The sequence below is a fragment of the Phlebotomus argentipes genome, unplaced genomic scaffold (assembly GCF_947086385.1).
Source record: "Phlebotomus argentipes unplaced genomic scaffold, Phlebotomus argentipes genome assembly scaffold_18, whole genome shotgun sequence".
In the NCBI taxonomy this organism is placed as follows: Eukaryota; Metazoa; Arthropoda; class Insecta; order Diptera; family Psychodidae; genus Phlebotomus; species Phlebotomus argentipes.
The window spans coordinates 6,682,655-6,702,007 of record NW_026776177.1 but is presented as its reverse complement, the minus strand read 5'-3'; the positions used below and the strand labels follow the sequence as shown (position 1 = coordinate 6,702,007).

Genomic DNA, 19,353 nt, shown 5'->3' with positions numbered 1-19,353 from the left:
ATCCTTCTTAATTTTTAAATTTAATCTTGATTTTTATTTGCTCATATTTCATTATTCAATAGCAAGAATATTGATTTTGATATCATTTTCAGTAGCTTCTGTTGAGCCGAAGATGCTTCTAAGAAAAAAAATGTGAGTTTTGAACAGAATTCAGCCGATACAGACACTGAAGGGTTAAATGCTGTCAGTCTCTTAACATCGCTCGGCTCTCTTAACTTAGCCGAGACACACACTCGCGGCTGAGAGTTTGTGGGCCGGAGTTGGCGGTGATTTCCCTCCCTTCGACTCACTCCGCTGAACTATCGACGGGAGGCGGAAGTGTCGTATTTGCGGAGGCGAGCGGGAGACTTTCCCGGGCACTTCGTGCGTCTTCAGCCATCATTCACCCTTTCGCAGGGCCGCCCGCCCCCCGGCGAAGGGAGGCTTTTATGATAACGACAGCGAACTGATGCTCGCATTCAAAATAGTCTCCCGACTCCAGTGGCTGGCTCACAATCCTCTATAGCTAGATTGATGTCTGGTCATTTATATTGTTGAGCCGCACACATGCCGACGCCGCTCCAGCCCCGCGGCGACCCGGGGGCCAGGCGCACGGCGAACACGTGCTCTAGCGAGTGGCGGAAAAACAATTCGGCCGCATTATGCATTCAGACGGGGTGGCGTTTGCACACAAAAATCAATACTCCAGAGCGGTCCCACTTCGTGACATCTCCGGCCAAGACTAAACGGTTCTGGGCCGCAGAGTGGCCACGGCGGGGGCGGAATGGGGGCAATCAGTCACTGGCAAAGGGGCGCGATACACCATTAGGACAGATATGAATTCGAGATATGGGAATTGAGCTTATCCAAATGAGCTTTCAACAGGCTTTCAGCAAATTGTGTGTAAGTTCCGTATATTTATTAGCAGGACGAATCCTTGCAATTTCCAGTGATAGAGAAATGCTGGCTGAAATCTTCTTAATGCTCTGCAAATCTTATATGGAATCCAAACAGCGAGGAAAATCATTTCCGCCGCTGTGCAGCTGTTTGACGGTGGAAAATGAATGGCTGGGGCGAAAAGAAGACTCAATCAATTTACATGAGGTGCAGGGCAAAACTCCCCGTACAATTGCAAAGCAATAATCTTGTTAATACATCAAAGGCGAGCAGCAGCAGCATCTTTGGTGAAATGCATTAGATGAAAGCTTCCGTTGGAGAAAGAAATTCCCGGAGAATAAACTTGAAAGTTTCGCAAGAGTGCAAAGAGGAAATTAAAAGCTCGTCCTTTTTCTGCCCTGCAAGTGAGCATCGCGTGCAGGAATGGGGCGATGGCTGAGGGCTGAAATGTGTGAGATTCTCACATGCACGCCCGAAAGGGAAGGCGGGAGATCAGGAGTGCAGCAAATAGCTGGGGCTTTCGAGTGCAAAAGTGGTACATAAGGAAGAAAAAAGCGTCGCGCAAACACTCTATAAATAATAAATAATAAATCTCCTGCCATGCAGAGTGCACCAATTGAAGTGCACTTGCCCGCGAAAGTGGTGAAATGTTGTCTATGGATTTATAGAATGTTCTATATAAATTCTAATATAAATAAAGTTTTGTCTTGTAATGCTTATTCAGTATAATGTTACAGTTTAATATTACACTGTGTGGCCAACTTAAGATCGCAGCTTGGTCTTAAGACAAGACAAGTGACGTCGCGAAATGTCGGTCTTTTCCCCTCTGGATGTAAGAATCTGTTCTATTTTTCTTTCTGTGAATGGATTTCGACTGAATCAATAACCATGGATTCCCTTTAAATTCAACTATAACTCGAACTGTTTGCATTCTATTCGCTCCACTCTGTTGTTTGCAGTCGAAGAGCGATTTAACACTCGACTTGTGTACGTTTTCGAGTGTTGAACCGAGAAGCTTCTCTCGACTCCTGAGCGTGGGATCCAGACTCGGAGTCTTCCACATGACAGTTCATCTCAATCCGCCTGGCATGAATCTCATTTATTTTTTATCCACTCCGCAAAAATTGAGGCTCTCAGGGCGGGGACGCACTTTTAATTAAATATTAAGGGACTTTTTGATTGATAAAAAGCTCAAAGCTCACGGGAATATTTCGCCCCACTTTTCCACGCTCCTGATCACGGTGTTCCAGGGAAACTTTTTCTGCTGCTTCAGTGCCTTTTTTGCGGTTAAATAAATGATCCACGCTCGGAGTTGGCTCTCTGTCCATTCTCTGCGGTCGCCCCCTCTCGCCCCGAAAGCGCCCCGAAATCTGAAGAGGGTCATTCATTCATAATGGCCCGTGGCACAACTATTGAATTCTATAAAACACCATTAATCATCTCGTTTCCCCGAAGAGGCCGATGCCGCACTGCAATAATTGATATTGTATTTAAGCAGGGGAACATGCAGTGGCGAGGAAGGCTCCCATGGGGGACAGCCCGCTCCCTGGAGTAATAAATGCCGTAATGAAATTCATGTTATTCCCCAATTCCCACAAGGAAATTTAATAAATGTGTGCGCCTCGGACTTTTTGCACTGCTTCCATAATTATGATCATTTCACTCGCTGGGCTTGTTGATTAAACAGAAACTTCCGAATTTGTGGTGTTCAGAGAGCAAAATATATGCGCTCCACATTGTGATTTAATTTCCAATGTTCGACAAAGAGCGCCAAAGCGCGAGCAAACACCCGGCGAAGCGTGTTGTCTTACAAAAGGTGATAAGGTGATGCACCTTATCATGTGACTGTGGCGCGCACTTGCTTCATAAAAGTCGCTATTGGGGAATTTCGTGAAATTCCCAAAGAATTCCTGCTGGAGTTTACAAAGAAATATCTCTTGTTCGCTCAAAGCAATTCACTCTCTGTGTGTGCCAGATAAGCGCAGTGCGAGAGCAACCCTTTGAAGTCCGTCGCGCGAGGGCAAAAAAGACGGGGAAAATGCCGGGGAGAAGTGATAAAATCTAACACTCAAAGACGGAAATGAATTCAATATTGTGATAAATTGCTGTGTCTCCTTTCGGTTCATTGTCCTTCGGACTGAAATGTTTGCTCTTTGGAGAGTGAGAGAAGCGTTGGAAAGTGATTGGTATTTGTCCGGGACGCTGTGAGTTATTAATATAAAAACAACAACCAATTGAAATTGTATACCGAAGAGCGTTAGAGATCACAAAGGTGTGTCAAACTTCCTCCACCTTCGCCTCTCTCCCCATTCCTGGGTCTTCCGGCGTGTCATCAGATTTCCCTGCTTCGCCGTCTGTTATTTCCAAATAGAAAATTCCCCCGTGTTTGTCTTTTTTCCTCCTGTCGCCCGTTGAGTTTGCAACACATCGGGGAAAAAAAGGAGTTGCGAAAGGCTCTAAAATTAAATGTTTTACACACACACACACACTCGAATTTCCCACCCTCTTGACGCCCATTCACCTGTGGAATGGGACCTCTTTGCTCTTTTCTCTCATTCATTTGTGTAACTGAAGATAACATCAAACAAACCCACAGAGTGAGACTCGAAAATTGAAATAATTTCACCGCAAAATATCTCCAGCCGAAAGCATTCAGCAACACCAAGAGTTACACACAAAAGCAAAGGACTCCGTGAGTGCATGAAACCCAAGAAGACTCGCAGAGGCTTCTGATTGAGAATCCTTCCTCCTTTGTCACTCCGGATAGAGTGACTGTAAGACGGCGGAGACACTTTAATTAGAATAAATCGCACTGCAACTGGCGAACGTTAATTTTGACCAGCGTTAGAAAATGATCAAATTAACACAGGGACTTTCCCGCGGTCAGAAACACCCTTTTTCGGGGGTGGGAAATTAAAATGGGATTAATTCGTCCAAGTCATCGCTATTAGAGCTCAAGCATATTGCATTTCCGCACTGAACAATGGGGAGGAATTATTGTAGGAAGCGGTGTACAATTCGGCGAAAATTTTCAATTTATTTAATAAAGAGTGAAGAAATGCTTAGTGAGAAAATAACACAGATTTTTATGCTTGATGTGAAAGAAATTCTAATTTTCTGACAGAATCTTAATGAGTCTGAAAGCCTTTTAATGAAGATCGCCAATGTTTAGTGTTAAAATGATGTTAATGTCAAACATAACCTCCAAAACATTGCATGAAAATTAAAAATTGTCTATTTTCAGAGTTTTTTCGATAATTCTTCATTTTGAATACCAATTTTCAGTTCATTTCAAAGTTGTTGCACTTTCATACCTTTTATTCTTTTAAACCATTTTCAATAAAGTTTTACAAAAATAGTTTTTTGCGGTTATGGCAGAAAATATATGCAAAACAGCCAATTGAAGGATTCTTTCAAAACTAATAAACAATGCATTCTTGGTTAAACAAGAAAACCTTCAACAAATTGTAGGATTAAACATAAAGTGAAAAAGAGGTATTTTTTCTATGTAATTGCTGTATAAAGCTCTTAAAATCCGTATTCGTAGCTAAATTTGACACTGCGATAAAAGAGACTGAATCGCTGTTTGAAATTTGAATACTTCATGTCGCATATTTAATCAGAAGCCAAAGCATTTTCAGCGAATTTCCCTCAAACTCTCGTCCGGATGAGTGGTGAAAATAATACCATATATTGCGGAAAAATCGATGAATTATCAAGTGCACATCAAAGTTTATAATTAAAATAATTCCGGAGGGAAATACATTTAATGGGCAAATGGGAGAAGATTAGAGGTGATGGTTGATTATGAAACTGGCGTGCAAATATGCGAAATATGCTTTGGTATTTAAACTTTGACATTGCATAAATAAGTTCACTGTATGCACGCTTTCCACCCTTTTCAGCCCTTCCTTCGCTTCTGCACACTGCGAATTATTGAGTGCGCTGAATAATTCGCGAACGCCTGTTTGCACATCAACTGCGCCACACTGTGTGGCCTAAGCAGCTGCAAATCCTAAACCTGTGCGTCATTGAGACAGTGACGAGTGGTGGAAAATCATGCGGAAAAGTTGGGTGAATAAGTCAAGTTGTTTCCCATGGAATCCTTCTCGATGGTTATTTACTAGTGATATTGATTTAGCTCTCGGCTTCATACACACAAAAAATCCCATTATAACTTCGATGATGGACTTTTCTTTCCCATCCACTATGAATATTCCTTTGCATAAAGGAAAATTGCGGGCGCGCGAGAGGCATTCTTTCACACTGGGTGAAATTAATTTAAAAACTTTCTCACCCAAAAAATTATCGTGCTGAAATTTTAAATTGAACTAATTCAATATTTTCACACTCTGTGTGACAAAAGAGACGCGATTGATTTTAATACAACTCTGTGCTATTTTTATCCACATCCTGGCTGTGGCGGATTTTTCCTGATTGTGGAAATTACAGAGAAGAGCTTCCTTTCCGGAAAGTTCTCTGTGGCTAAAGCTCATCAATAGTAAATTCATTATAATCTTGAACTTTTGACATTATATAAAGACAACGTAAAGGATTTTTTTGAATGCATTTTTTGGTTGTTTATTATCCATTATTGCATATTGAAAAAGAAAAGAAAAAAAAACAGTTGAAATTGCGGATAATTTCGCTCTGGTTCTTGTGTTTTTATGTTGTATTGAATGTAAATTTACAGATTAAATGAAGATTCAGCTCTACAGACATTTGTTTTTCAATAAATCACTATTATTTTTGTTATTTTCCTTGATCAAATTGCACTTTTGCCGCCCAAACGAGTGCAGAGTTTGCAGAAATCAATAATATTCCTTGGATCGATTGGCGTTGGGAGTGATGTGCCGAGTTCTCAGCAATCCCTCGAAGGCCTGTTCGTCCCTCGGTGGAAAAATACATCAAATGGCGAAACCCTCGCCGGATGTCATCCCCGTATGAGTGACAACCCTCCCGGGGCATTGCACTCCGCATCAATCGGGCGAGAGGATGTGGCTGTAATTAAATTTGCAGAGCCGCAGGGCGTGCGGGTGATTCCAGCTGCAAAAGTCCACGTAAGTCATCAAACACCTTCGATTCACCCTTGCGCCACTTCCGGTGCCATCGCATTGTGATTTCCTCCGCATCGCTCCACAGTGTTTATTGGGTGTTCCGGTTTCGGCGGCGGCGAGCGTGTAAATCAGCGTGCTCAGCTTCGGTCGCCGCAAACGCAGAGTTGACCCTGTCGCGCTCGATTGCCCGGGCGCGGGGGTGGGTTTCGCCGCAGTTCGACAAACTGGAGCTGCCACGAGGGCCGCGGGCGCTCTGGGTGGGATTCCGCGTGCCACACATAGTAAATTGATCCGAAACTCCGTCAAAGAGCGCCCGCCGGACCGCTTTCCTCCCCATAAATCTGGGCAAACTCTCTCGCTCTCGCCGAGTGTGTTTTGTGTCTTCCCCAAAAGCACACATCACCCTCGCCATTGACTCCCTGCACAGCTTCCAGGGGCGCGCAAGCGGCCGCATTCATCGCTATGCGCGGCACAATTCGGATGCCGATCTTCGAGGATTCCAGAAGCCGCGCGCTTTTCTGATATGAAGAGAGATTTAGGGCGATTTGAATATTCGGCGAAAAAGGCCAGAAATTACACTGAAAGCCCCACTCACGGACTTCCGAGGGGTGAAGAACTTTATTGGCCGTGACGAGGGCAAATTGTACAGTTTGAATTACCATATATCGATTTTCAGTCGTAATGTGGAATTGTGAGTAATGTAATTATCATGTCAAATACTTACACTGCGTAATTAAAATTAAAATTTCCAAATTTCTGCATGACTGGCAATTGAAAATAATTGTAATTGAATTTACATTGCAGAAATGGTAAAATTAGACATTAAGCGGATTCAAATCAAGCACCGCGGTAAGAAATAAAGAATACTTGTAGTCAAATTAGTGGGAAAATTATCACATTTTTCTCAATATTGACGAAATAGAATGATCGAATTTGACTCCATATTTTCCACACAGCATTATTCTGAATGAGATTCGCTTATTTGTCTTTTTCAACTCAATTTTGGCTTGAAAATGGATTAAATCGAAAGACAATAGCATAATTAGTGCGAGTAATGGTGCGAATTAACCCAGTAAAAATGGTTAAAACACAATTAAAAAAAACCACGAACATAAACGACAAAAGCTTAATTTTATAGAAATTCATAGTTTTATATATAGTTTTAAACATATTTTCCTTGATAAAGGATAATAAAAAGGAGTTAAAAATACAATTAGAAATTCAATACGATTTTTTTTATATTTTGCCCATATTTAAATTTGCTTAACACTTTTTTTTATAAATTATTTATCAGGAGCGTCAGCTAATTCTGCTTCTCTATCTCTGATATCGGCAGAAGAATCGTGTTGCAATGCCAGAGTGTATTTCTGAGTGGGAATCAAGTGTTTGGCTCCCTCCGAATCTCGTTTTCCACACAATCACGCTAGTTTCGGCCCCTCCGCGGCGCCGCGCGCCGAGTGCGCAGGCGCGGCCGCTGGGCCGAAGGGCGCAAAGTCACCCCCACCGTCGCTGGAGGGGCGGCGGAGGGGCAGCCGGCGCTGCGGACAACTGCACTCGGCGAGCGGTGTCAATAGCCGCCACTGCTCGGCGATGTGCGGCGGGGAAGGTGGCCGACTCCCCACTCGGCGCGCCCGCTTCAATGGCTGATGCGGAGGGGAAGGTGAGTCCTCGCGTTGCCAACGACAACGGCGCGACCCCACCAGGACGTCGCCTCGCTGCGGCGCCTCGTTCACAACCGAGTGAGCTTCTGACCGTGGCAGATCGTTCTGCACGTGGCCCCCACTCCACGTGTCCCGGCGTGATCGTTGCCCGCTTTTTTCCGAGTGCCGCACAGCAGTTGCAGCGACAGCGTCGACGAGCGGCTGGCGTGTGAGTCGCAGAGTCGCCATTCGCGCGAAGTGAGACGGAGACTGTGTTCGGCCGCAGAGCGTCGTCTCGCTCTGTGTGGGACGGCGTGGTGTGAGTGAGTGCTGTCGTGACATGAATTCCGAATACATTGGATGAGGTTGCGAGTTGGTGTGCGGACATCATTCTCGGCTCTGTAGTGTCTCCGGAGTGCAGCACTTGGCAGTCTCGTTGACACCGGCTTCGTGTTCGAAACGCTATCGGGCCGCTCGTGCGTTACGTGACAATTTTCTTGGGAAAGAGAGAGAATCTTGCAGAGAAGGAGGAGGCTCCAGAGTGGGACAGTTTGTTCCTTGTGTACCATGGAATAGCCAAGGAATAGGCTCGCGATCAAGAGTGCGATCCAGAGGCATCAGTGGTTTTTTGGGTAACTCTGCGTTGCCGAAGTTGTTCGTCATTCATTCAGTGTGAAACATGGTCGTATCTAGAATTGTAAGCTGTATTTCAACCACCGACAGGTGTTAACTACTAGTGAATATCCAGGATACCGCGGTATCCGTGTTTTGTGTTGTGTGTTTAGATATCAAGAAAATACCCTCCCCTCACAATATTAGCTGTAGCAACCCTTTGGGATAATTGACCGAGAGAGAGAGAGAGAGAGTGTGTTTTGGGTAAAACGCAGTGTTGCTTCTCTGGCCCAAGGCAAGTTTCTCAAACTCAAATGCGAGATACATAATTGCCAGTGGAAAAATCCGTGCTATTTTCACTTTTGAGAGTGCCACAGAGTGAAGTTTTGCCAGTGACCAATTTGAGTGAAGTATATCGCCAAAACCGGCCAATCATCATCAAGACGAGTGTCTGCCAAGCCATCAGCATGGATATCTTGCCCAGTGGCAATATCTTCAGGGAGTTGCAGGACGTGCACGACACTGGATACTTCTCGTCGCAAGGATCCATCGAGGATCAATGGCAACAGGTAAGCGCGCTATCGCCGGTGACCTGCAAATCGCCTTGGTGCGATACAAGATATGCGCCCAGTATCTTCGTGTAATTTGAACACTGATAACAATTCCCGATTGTGGTGAAACCCTCCAAATATAGAGTTCATTTCGAAATGTGTTTGGCCAGAGCAAACGTGGAATTTTTCTACCTCTCTTCGCTTTTTTTCTTCTCTCCTTCTTTTGCCACTCAAAATATACATCGCCGCGAAGAGCAACGCTGTGAACTTTCCTTTCCCACAAGACGACATCTCGTCTGTGTCTTTTCGGGCATATGAATTACAATATACTGACTCACCTGGCGCGCGGAAAGTTAGCCACGTGAGAAAGGCCGCGGCCACGATATGGCAATTTAATCAATGAATTTACAACGACCATTCATGGGGCCGAAACAAAGAGAGTCACCAGTGACCCAGAGAGGAAGTGGCTCTTTTTGCAATTTCGCCAACTCCGGAAGGGACAGTTACATCGTTAAGGCGAAGAATGACGAGAGGCGAAATTGCTTTCTCAATCTGATAACCACCAGCCGAACAATCCGGGGAATGTGTTGACCTGGCCTAATTGCTTTTCTGACCTTTTCCTCAAAATCTGTCACACAGAGACTTGAGCGTTGGGTGAATTTCGCTAGAATTGAAGATGGTGAGGAATTGTTATAATTTCTTTGCAAATGCGATACAAAGCTGTGGTCGATTTCGAGTGAAGTCACTTTTGTTTGACAAACATTTCGCCATATGAATCGGGGTAAATGTTATTCTCGGGATCGCCGAGGCACCAGTTATTGTGAAATATTGAAATTGCGATAAGAACAGCGATTATTCTTGTAGGGATTAACCACCCAATGAGGATTGTAATTGATGTGATTTTAAGTGGTTTTGAAAATCAGAAGAATAAACTAATAGTTTTTATCTTCTCTAAAGTATTTAATTATCGGGCATTTTTTAGAGGTTTTTTTTTATCAAAATCAGATTAGTGAAAGAATTAGGAAGAAGGCAAAAAGCGTAAATTGAAAATTGTCGAAAAGCATGAAATAAGAGAAGACGCTTATCGAAGTAGAAGAAAATAATATATTCATCATTAGAACGCATGAAAACACTTGTTTATTCATTAAGATTTTATCATTCCCATTCATTGTCTTGTAGTTTTTAAGAATTATTCTTTTAAATGATAGTTTTCACGATGATATTTTTGATAAATTTTGTAAAAAATTTCCTTAAAATCCCTGAGCTTCACAAACTGAGATTGATTGTTGAGTGTTCAGTGAAATTTGATATTAGAACAACAAGACGAAGAGTAACAATTCCTTTAGCGAAACTGTCTTGAAGCCACAATTTGCCAGTTATTGTGCTATCTTGCAGCGAGATTGCTGCCGATCTGCAGCTTGGCTGAGGTTCTAGTGCAAAGTTAAGGAGAATACGGGTGTTCTTGCCTCAAATTGACTGTCTGTGTTGGAAATTTCTCGTGTTTGAATAATGCATGGCGCTCAGAATGTGTTCGGGTGGCGAGGGAAAAATGCTCAAACGCTGAGATATTCATTGAAGCACATTTCGATACACTCTGATGGATTTCCCATTAAGTATCTTCTCTCGCACTCGGAATCCTTGCCGAGAGAGAGAGAGAGAGAGAGAGGCGTCGATGGGGAGGCAAAAGAAGCAAGAAATCAATGGCTTTTCACACAGAGAAAGAGCAGAAATGCATCGCGGGAATCGGGCTTCGACAAGTCATCTCTGGAGTGTCTGAGAATTGAGGTGAAGTGGCATTTTGCATATGATTTACAGTCACTTCGTGATTCATGCAATTTGTTTGCTAATTAATTAATACATGAATCGACACTGTGTGAATCACACTTGCAGGTGCATATCTGGCGAACATCTTGGCCGGAGAGTGAGTGAGAGAGAGAGGCTCGAGATGGGGTCGAAGAGTGACTCGTTAATTGCATCTTCGGGATGGGAATCCATCGCTCATGGGGTTATCGGAGGTTAATTCATGTGAACATTATGAGATATATATTGTGTGGCCTCTCTTGAAGCATTTTCATTCATGCGTTGCCAAATAAATCATAAATTTTTCACATACATATGAAAGAGAGGCCCCATAAAAGAGAGGAGAGCTCCAATGACTCCTAAATATAAACTCTTCTGTCTGTCGAATGTGATTCAGACGCCGATCATACGTCGATTTGATGATTTCCGTTGTTTGCCCTCCGGCTGGCACGCACTCTCGCATCCAGAGATGTGTAATTCTCCTCAATTTCGCTCCCATAACAATAAAGAAGTCCCTCACGAGGCCGCCACGGCGATGGGAAGTTTAGGAAATGCCCGCAGAAAGTCCCGAAGCCGCTCAGCAAATGGGGAAATTTTCCGGGACGGCCTTCGCCATTTGAATGTTTATTAGTCGAGCGATGTGTTTTTCCCAACAGCGCGCGAAGAGAAGAATTGAACATTCTGTGCTAACAGTGTGACATTTGCAATTGATTGACTGAAGAGGACGTCGTGAAATACGATACAAGACTGCAGATCAGTCGCTAATTTCGGATGTTTATTATGTTTATGAGTTACGAGTAATAAAATAAAGCGCCTCGGTTCCTTTGAATTGCACCAAATGAGATATTTTAAGGCATTTGATAGCGCGAAAATCAACCATCTTTGCGATGTGGTAAATGAGGGTAAAAGAGTGAAGAGGCGAGACAATAGTGGGACGGAATAATTCAACAAAATAGCGCCAAAAAGCATCTTCTTTTGCCTCCAGCGATGCATTTCAAAACTGTACCTGTTAATTTTCACGTTGAATTTGGGCTGTAAATTGATAAATTGTGCGTTCTCTGCCCGAAAATGGTTGCCGTCAAAGTGTGAAACTTTCTTTTTGGTGCCTCTCCTCAATTATGACCATATATTTTCTCACTTGAAGCGATCCCAATCGCTGGTACAATTTGTCTCTGCGGCACCTCAAGAGGGAAAAAGCGCGACACCTTTCAATATGCACATTGTTCTGCGCCCGAAAGTGTCTCCCCAGAGCCAGTCAGATTGAAGAAGAAGAGGCAAAGAAGAGACGCACTTCTTCGCTTCCATTTCGGTGTCAATAACTTTTCACTGGTGCGTCTTTTTTCCCATTGATGGCATCGCGCGACCATTTTTCCCGCATTGACGATTAGCCAGCAATTCTCTGCCTTATTTGTGCCCCTGTTTGATTTACAATTCCAAGACGGAGAAAATGGAACTTTTCGAGTGTGTGCAGAAATGACAGCACTTCTCGAATCACGTAACAATCGCAAGGCACGAAGAATGCAGCAGAAGAAGTGGTTATTCCTGTCCATGCCGGCATGGATTTCCTGCTCGATTGAATATTCAAGAATTTTTATTGCTATATGGATGGATATATGGCGCGTTTTTCATAATTATGTTGCTCAATCATTAGGAATGCTTAATGAAAAATTATAATTAGCAGAATCGCGAGAAGTGAACTCGGGAGGATGAGAAAAAGGTGCTTTTTGATGGAGAAATCAATAAAATGTCAAGATGAGTGAGGAGTTGGCGGATATTGGTAGTCAAGAAATTCTATTCGAAGTTCTCAGCTTTTATGAATGCACTTAGTGGGGACACAGTTTGAAAATAGATCAACGAATGTTTGAATAAGGAAGACAAAAATTTCTAGAGATCTTATGAATGCAGAAAAACATGTAAGAAAAGTCTTTCTTGTTAGTACAAAAAACTTTATTTTAAACGTTTTGAGTCTATAGATTTGTTGTCTCAATTTAGCAAGGACACAATTTGGGAACAGATGGAAAAAAGTCTTTCTTATTTGTGTAATTAGTCAATAGATTTGCTCTTGGCATGTTGAATTGGAATTTAGGGTGAATTTCGAGCAATTCTGCTGGCGCTGTGAATGCAGTGAAGGCGAATTTTCACAAATGATGGCTTGAATGGATGTAAAGTGATGTGGGGAGAAAATGACTTGTGTGATTGGGTGTTTGGAAGGGAATAAAAGAGGCCCATTGAAATCAGTTTTTGGGCACAAAATCCACTGATTCACTCAATGACATATCCAAACACTCGCTTCGGCCAACACACTTTATATCAATTAATCGAAAACAGAATTTCTCCGGGCATTAATTATCGGATCTGATTGATTCTCTCCTCCGAAAAAAAAAGTGGAAAATCAAGCCATAGAATTCAATGGCATCTCTCTCTCTGCGTGTCTCCCCATCATTGTTGGCTCTGCGCTCTTTTTTACTACACCAATTACAGCTCCAGTGTAGTTGACTTCCGGCGTCAAGAATCAAATTGCTCTGCGTCTTCCACTTGTCATGTCTTTGTTATTATTTCGCTGGCCTGTGTTTACGATTTTTTGCTGCTCTTTTCGCTCCTCACCTCAGCACAAAAGCCACATGAGTTCCACACTGACGATTTTCAAACCACCCTTCTTCGGGCCTTTTGTTGCGGCACTACAACCCGGACTGCTCGCGCTCTTTCCCTCTCACTCTTTTTTTTCGGGAATTGAAGCACTCACATGGCGCAAGAGGCCCCTATCAAATTTTCATGGCATCGCCTCGGAGTGGAGGGCGAGAGGAGAGGCGCGTTTACCTTTTCAGATGATACAATACGAAGCGTGGTTAATATTGCATGGCGCGGAGAAATTCGGGGAAGCGTTGCTTTGCATTCGAGGCAAAACACAAGGGTTTCCATGGGAGATCCTCGTGGTGCAGGGCGAGAAAAAAACAGGTGCAGGGGCTCATTTGTCAGGCATTACTCATGAGGTTCTTATCCGGGAGAGGGTGTGTGGGCGAGAAAGGGGTTGCAATTTCCACCATGAGAGATATTGGCGCCAAAAGGAACATGTGCATTGCGGTGAAAAATGAGATAGCGCCAAATGTTTCGCGCAAGAAGAATTGCTGGGAATACAATGAGTTTAACAGGGAGGAAATGATGCAGGGGTTTTTGCATAGGGGAAATCGGAAAGAACAAGGAAAATTGATGACAGTGCGCTTGTAATGTAGTTTTGAGATTTGCAGAGGGAAAATCAAGACAGCAAAGTGGATGTGTTTAAAGAGTTGATCCTGTAAAAAATGGGTTTCAAACACTGGTGTGAAAGTATTAAAATTATATGCTAAGAGACTTGAAAAAATGGAAAATGTGCTTCTTAATTAAGATTTGAACCTGCGCTTGACGTGAAAGCGTCTGACTGCAATTCAAAGTCAAATGATTTGGGTTCGAATCCCGTGAATTTCCGTCTATTTTATCTGTTTTCAAATTCAAACATACACTTTTTCACCAGACATTTCAACATTCTCAATCAATGTAACTTCCATTCGGGTGCGAAGTGAAGGTTAGGGAATGTCAGAGCTCATCTGGAGCCCTTTAATATCGCTCGGCGCTCCTTTGATTTATTTCTCACCTAGAAAGCGAGAAATGTCGCCTCTGTTCCCATCGCCATAATGTGGTGAGTCCAAATTAAAATTCCTTTTCAATTCAAATTCATTCTGCTCATGTTCATCACGTTGACGCTCCAATATATTATTCCCTTCTTGTTCCTCCGTGCCTGACACAGTCAACATTGTGGAGAAAGGAAAAATACACGCACACACAGCCAGAGATGGAATTTCTATTTTTATTTTTATGAGCATTAGACATGTAGAATTATTATGTGCAATGTGCGGGATTCGTGTTCGTCGCGACGCGCGGCTTCGTGGCGCACAGACATATATTTCAGTGTGCTCAGCCCCCCAAATGAATGGGGGTTACTGTCGCCAGTTCATTGTTAATTATTTTTGTCACATGGAAGGGAGGCAGACTGAAACTTCCCGCCTTCGTGCATCGCAATACTGTCACTCACTTTCTCGCAATTGCTGACCGATTGCACAGTGGCGCAGTGAAGGGTTGATGCACGACGTGATGGATTTACACTTCCGCGCACTTTTTTACACACTCGCGCCTGTCAGCGCGAAGAATCATCGGGCTGTGGAGAGATGTCATCGTCACATTGCCCCGATGGCGCGCGCAAGAGAGGCAAAAGTGAGGAGATTGAGCAAGAGAAACACGAGAATTGAAAGATTAGCCTGTCAAATACTAGTTCTATTCCTGACACTTCTGCCATTGACATGCAGCAAGATTTTTCGGATGTTTCACGTGTCTTAAGAATGGAAACATGCTTAAACATCCAGGATTTATCAGACTTCCGAGTGTCTCAACGTGAAATGATGGCAGATTTGTCCGTTTGCCAAACATTCAACACTTCCCATAAGTATCAGATTATTTGAATAAAACGATTGATTAGGCTGAAATTATCTTTATTTTATTCTTGAAATCTCGATTAGAATCAGTCTAATTTAAAATCTAAGGGTTAAGGGACATAAATTGAGGTTATGTTTCATTATTAATACATTTAAACTCACATTTTGGTACCACAACTGCAACAATCTGATTTACTTAGCCTTAAATAAGTGTCATAACCTAGGAAAGAGTGTCAGAGTAGCGAATACTGCAAATTCTGCGTCTGCAAGACAACTTGAACGGCTGGCTTCGACGTTTTGTCGCGCAGTGTAATTGTTGCTCACGGACTCCCTGCGGCTGCGGCGTCGCGATGACTGCGAAGGAAGTGCCGCGGCAGCATTCAAATGGCAATCCATCCTCCGGATCGATCCACCTGCGATCTGGAGCGCGCCCATGGCGTGTCACGAGGGGATATAAACATGACAGGGCGCAAACCGCGGGGGAGCGCGCGAAAACACAATAGTTGGACAAATGATTGATTCGACGCTCATCATAGCTGGATGGCGTCGCTGAGTGGCTGATAAATGGGAGATTTATCAGGTCAGCAGGTTACAGAATTTAATTAATGACTCCTCACGCGCTCTCTCGGGCCCTTGGCGAGGAGCAATTTGAGGCGCGCGCGAAGGAGGAGAGAATGAAGGAATCAGCTTTTGGGGTTGTGTGAAGACTCTGGGCGCTGGTGGTGAACTTGATCGGGGCAACCTTGACCTCCGTCACCACTGGAAGCCCATGTTTTTAATCTGTTTCCATCTCGTTTCCCAATCGTGAATAATTCGGGATTTGTCGAGCGTCAATATCCAAAACACTTCTCTCTAATTTGGCTTTTATTTAAGCAATAAGCCTCAAATCGAGTCCCTTCTCCTTTGTCACCGAGTGAACAAGATAATGGAGAAAGAGCCAAGGGGGTGTTCATGCTTTAAAGCGAGATACGCGCAGTTTGCGTGCCATGCCGGGTGGAAAAATGAAGCGTTTTTGTGGGTTTTGAAGAGAGTTTCTATAAAACACTGCATTTGACACTGTTTTCTTATGACATTTTTGTGTGATTTTTATTGTAAAACTTGTGAAAAACCATCGAAAAAGATGCAAAACTATAAATTAATAGATGATTAACACAATTTTTCTTTTTCTTTTCAGGTAAATACAGCGAATTCAGTCAAATTGAGGCCACTTGTGCCATTCTGAAGGTAAACTATGAGGACTCAAAGGACATCGCGTGGCTAAATGACGCGCCCTTCACTTGTAAGGCTGCGGCTTAACTTTTCTCTGTGATCCTTTCTGTTTCTTTTCCTCGGTGGCTCGAGGTATAAAGAGCTTAAATGGGGGAAAATATTAGGATATATATTATCCTTTGAGATGCTCCTGTCCAAAAGTACACCATCGCCAGATGCTATAAATTCACAACAGTGGATCTGAGGAGTCTCCAAATATCTGAGGGGATAATAAAAATCTAACGCTATATTATTGTGCGTTTCGGAATGTTTTTGTGTGATTTCACGCGGCGGAAGATTCGGCGGCCGGGGTTGCATATATGTAGAATTTCTGAAAATTTTATAACCTCTGCGCGTTGAAATTTCGGAGGTGCGATGATCGGGCGAAGCGTGTTTCGAGCACTGAATGGCTGAATTTACAATATGTACGCATCCATGTATCTATTAATGATGCAATTAATATTTGACGAACATGAAAATCCATTTTCATATCATAAATATTAAAAGAGGTGGGATATTTTTTCCAAACCACCAAGAGGAGTGAGAGAGATGATGAGCTGTGGCGACTATTCTTCTGCACATGAGAGTAATAATAAGAGAGAAAAGAGAGGAGAATTTGGAATAATTTTCAAATTGTCCCCAACATTTATTTACATAATAATATTTTAGTCATTTAATTCATGCATATAGTCGTGAGTGTGTGGATTTTTTCGTGTCACTCGCGCTCGCCTTCCAAGTGGGAATGGCATGAGCGCAAGAGTGGATGATTCTTGAATGTAAATGGCTGCGAGAGTACGTGAAAAAACTTCATGTCCTGCATTGGTCGTTCATTGCCCTCTCTGGATGTCTTTTCCCTCCACACTTCGGGGCCATCTTTGCCGACTTCCTCGGCTGACTCTCAGCATTTTGGATGGGTTTTTAGAAAGTGTACACAAATGATTTTTTTTTCTACCAGCAAATGTTTTGCTCTTTCAATTTCACACACTCGAGTCACACACGCGCTATTGTGATGTCTTCTTCGGCAAGCCTAAATTGTGGGTCAAACAGGGTCACGCGGCGAACCTTCAGGCTTTTATTTCACATCCCTCGAGTCGGATTTCTCAATCAAAAACACCCAAAATGCGTGGTTTTCCCGACCTAAATTTCCTTCCCACCCAAAGTTGCCATAGAAATTCTGTCACCTTAAACGGGAAAGACATATCATATCTGTGTAATACACGTGTTAATTGTATTGTCTTTACGGATTAAGACACCTGACAACCATATCAATTTCCAACGTATGCAAATTGGATCCCCACACAGTATTACATCCGAATATTTGTGTTGGCTTTTTTTTACTTTCTGCGCAATTATGAAAGATTTCCTTTCATTTTCAAAGCAATTAGTATGTTTTGTATTTAGTTTTCGAATATCCACTAATAGTCTTTCGGCTATTAATAGAGAAAATTGTGCGCGCTCAGCACTTTGCTGGAGAGTTCTCAACTTCAGAAATATTTGCGAAATAGATTTTTTGGGAAAATAAAATCTCCGCCTCTTGTGTGGCGATTTCCCCATCGATGTCATAGGCAATATCGCATGTTGAGTGGGAAGAGTGTATTGCGGAGGGCTTTATTGATTTCTTGTCCACTCGGCGAGAAATTACGAGTCTCTCTGAGACACACTTTACAGCCAGTGGAAACATCTTCTGTTGCGATACATCTTGAGGCGCTCTGGATGACAATGTCGCGCATCTTGTGGCGGTTCGCATGCACTCTGGGCACAAAATCCATATCCATTTTGATTGAAGAGCCGAGCACAATTTGTCGATTAGTGGATTTCGAGACGCATTTGGAGATTGCTTTGGCGCAGAGATGTGATGTGTGCCATATCGAGTGGTGTGTGCCAAAGACGGAAGAGAGATGGGCTCTCGAGTGATGTCTCTGCGAAGTCGGAGCTCTGGAATCAGTCGGAATGCTCAGGCGAGACATGTGAGCAATGTTAAGATGAGACGAGGAGGAAGATATTGGACCGGAGTTTTGTAGTGGAAGGGACTGGTTTTATGGAAAACCGACAATCGTTCGCATCCCACATCATTTCATACCACCATTAAACCACACACACTTGAGTCAATATTGGTGGACGCGCGGAGGGGCATTTAACTTATATATTTTACGTGCGGTGTCACAGACATGGTCACGCCGGGAGAAATGCTGGGCAATAACCAGTTATCCTCTACGCACTGCCCGAAAAATCTCCCGCCGAATCTTCCGCACACAAGAGAGGCTTTCATATCCAGCCATATTGGAGTGTGTGTGTTTCATCAACTGCAGCTCTTCGGGTGCAAATGAGCAAATATGTTCACTCCCAATTGAAGTGTCTGCCACACAGAAAACCGTCTTTCTGTTTGAAGAAATGGTCTCATTAATTTAACATCTTCCTCACGCATTCGTTCGTCAAACAGAATAACGTCTTCTGTGCTGCAAAGTGTGAGGAAAACGGATTTGGGAACAGCGCATGCATTACTTTCCCTTCTCAATAGAGAATTGTTCATCGCGATGTCTCTCAAATTTCAGTTTTCTCATTATCTGGGTTCAAATTTAATATACATGGAACATCATTTCAGCTGAGACACTATTTGGGAACAGAATATTTTGGAAATTCAATTGAAACAACAGATGAGCTTCTGGAGATTATTCTAGAAATTGTCTGTACGATCGAGTTTCAGCCCCAAATTAATTGAAAACACTTTATTGCACTGATACTAATTAAGCCGATACACAATTTGAGAACAGAATATGATCTGGTTAATTGTGTTGGTGAAATGTTTCACTCTCTGCTTCCCAATTCCTCTGAGACTGACAGGGAATTTCTGGGAGAACCCATTGGAATTCCAGCGAAACAACAATCAAAAGGACACCCAAAAGCGAAATGATACATAAACTACCCGATCAATACCTATAATCCTGTCGATTTTCCCCTCTCGTGCATTTTGATTTAATACCATCACGGTGAGTACAACAATACCTCGAGTGGCAGTGCAGCGGAAGAAGTGTGAAAAGAGAGAACCCACGTTAAATGTTTAAACAATTTGTTGGGGACTCGTGAATGGGGGTATTTCGCCTGATCC

The 19,353-nt window shown here is 43.1% G+C and overlaps 1 protein-coding gene across 1 annotated transcript in view; it reads left to right on the top strand.

Moving 5' to 3' along the window:
* The first annotated feature begins 7,896 nt into the window (after window positions 1-7,896).
* The window catches only part of LOC132261198 (Krueppel-like factor 7), a 141,485-nt gene continuing 130,028 nt past the window's right edge, over window positions 7,897-19,353 (top strand). The window contains exon 1 of the mRNA XM_059759830.1: window positions 7,897-8,754. Within this exon, the coding sequence (XP_059615813.1) occupies window positions 8,653-8,754 (102 nt within the window). The 5' untranslated portion in view covers window positions 7,897-8,652. The remainder of the gene's footprint in view (window positions 8,755-19,353) is intronic.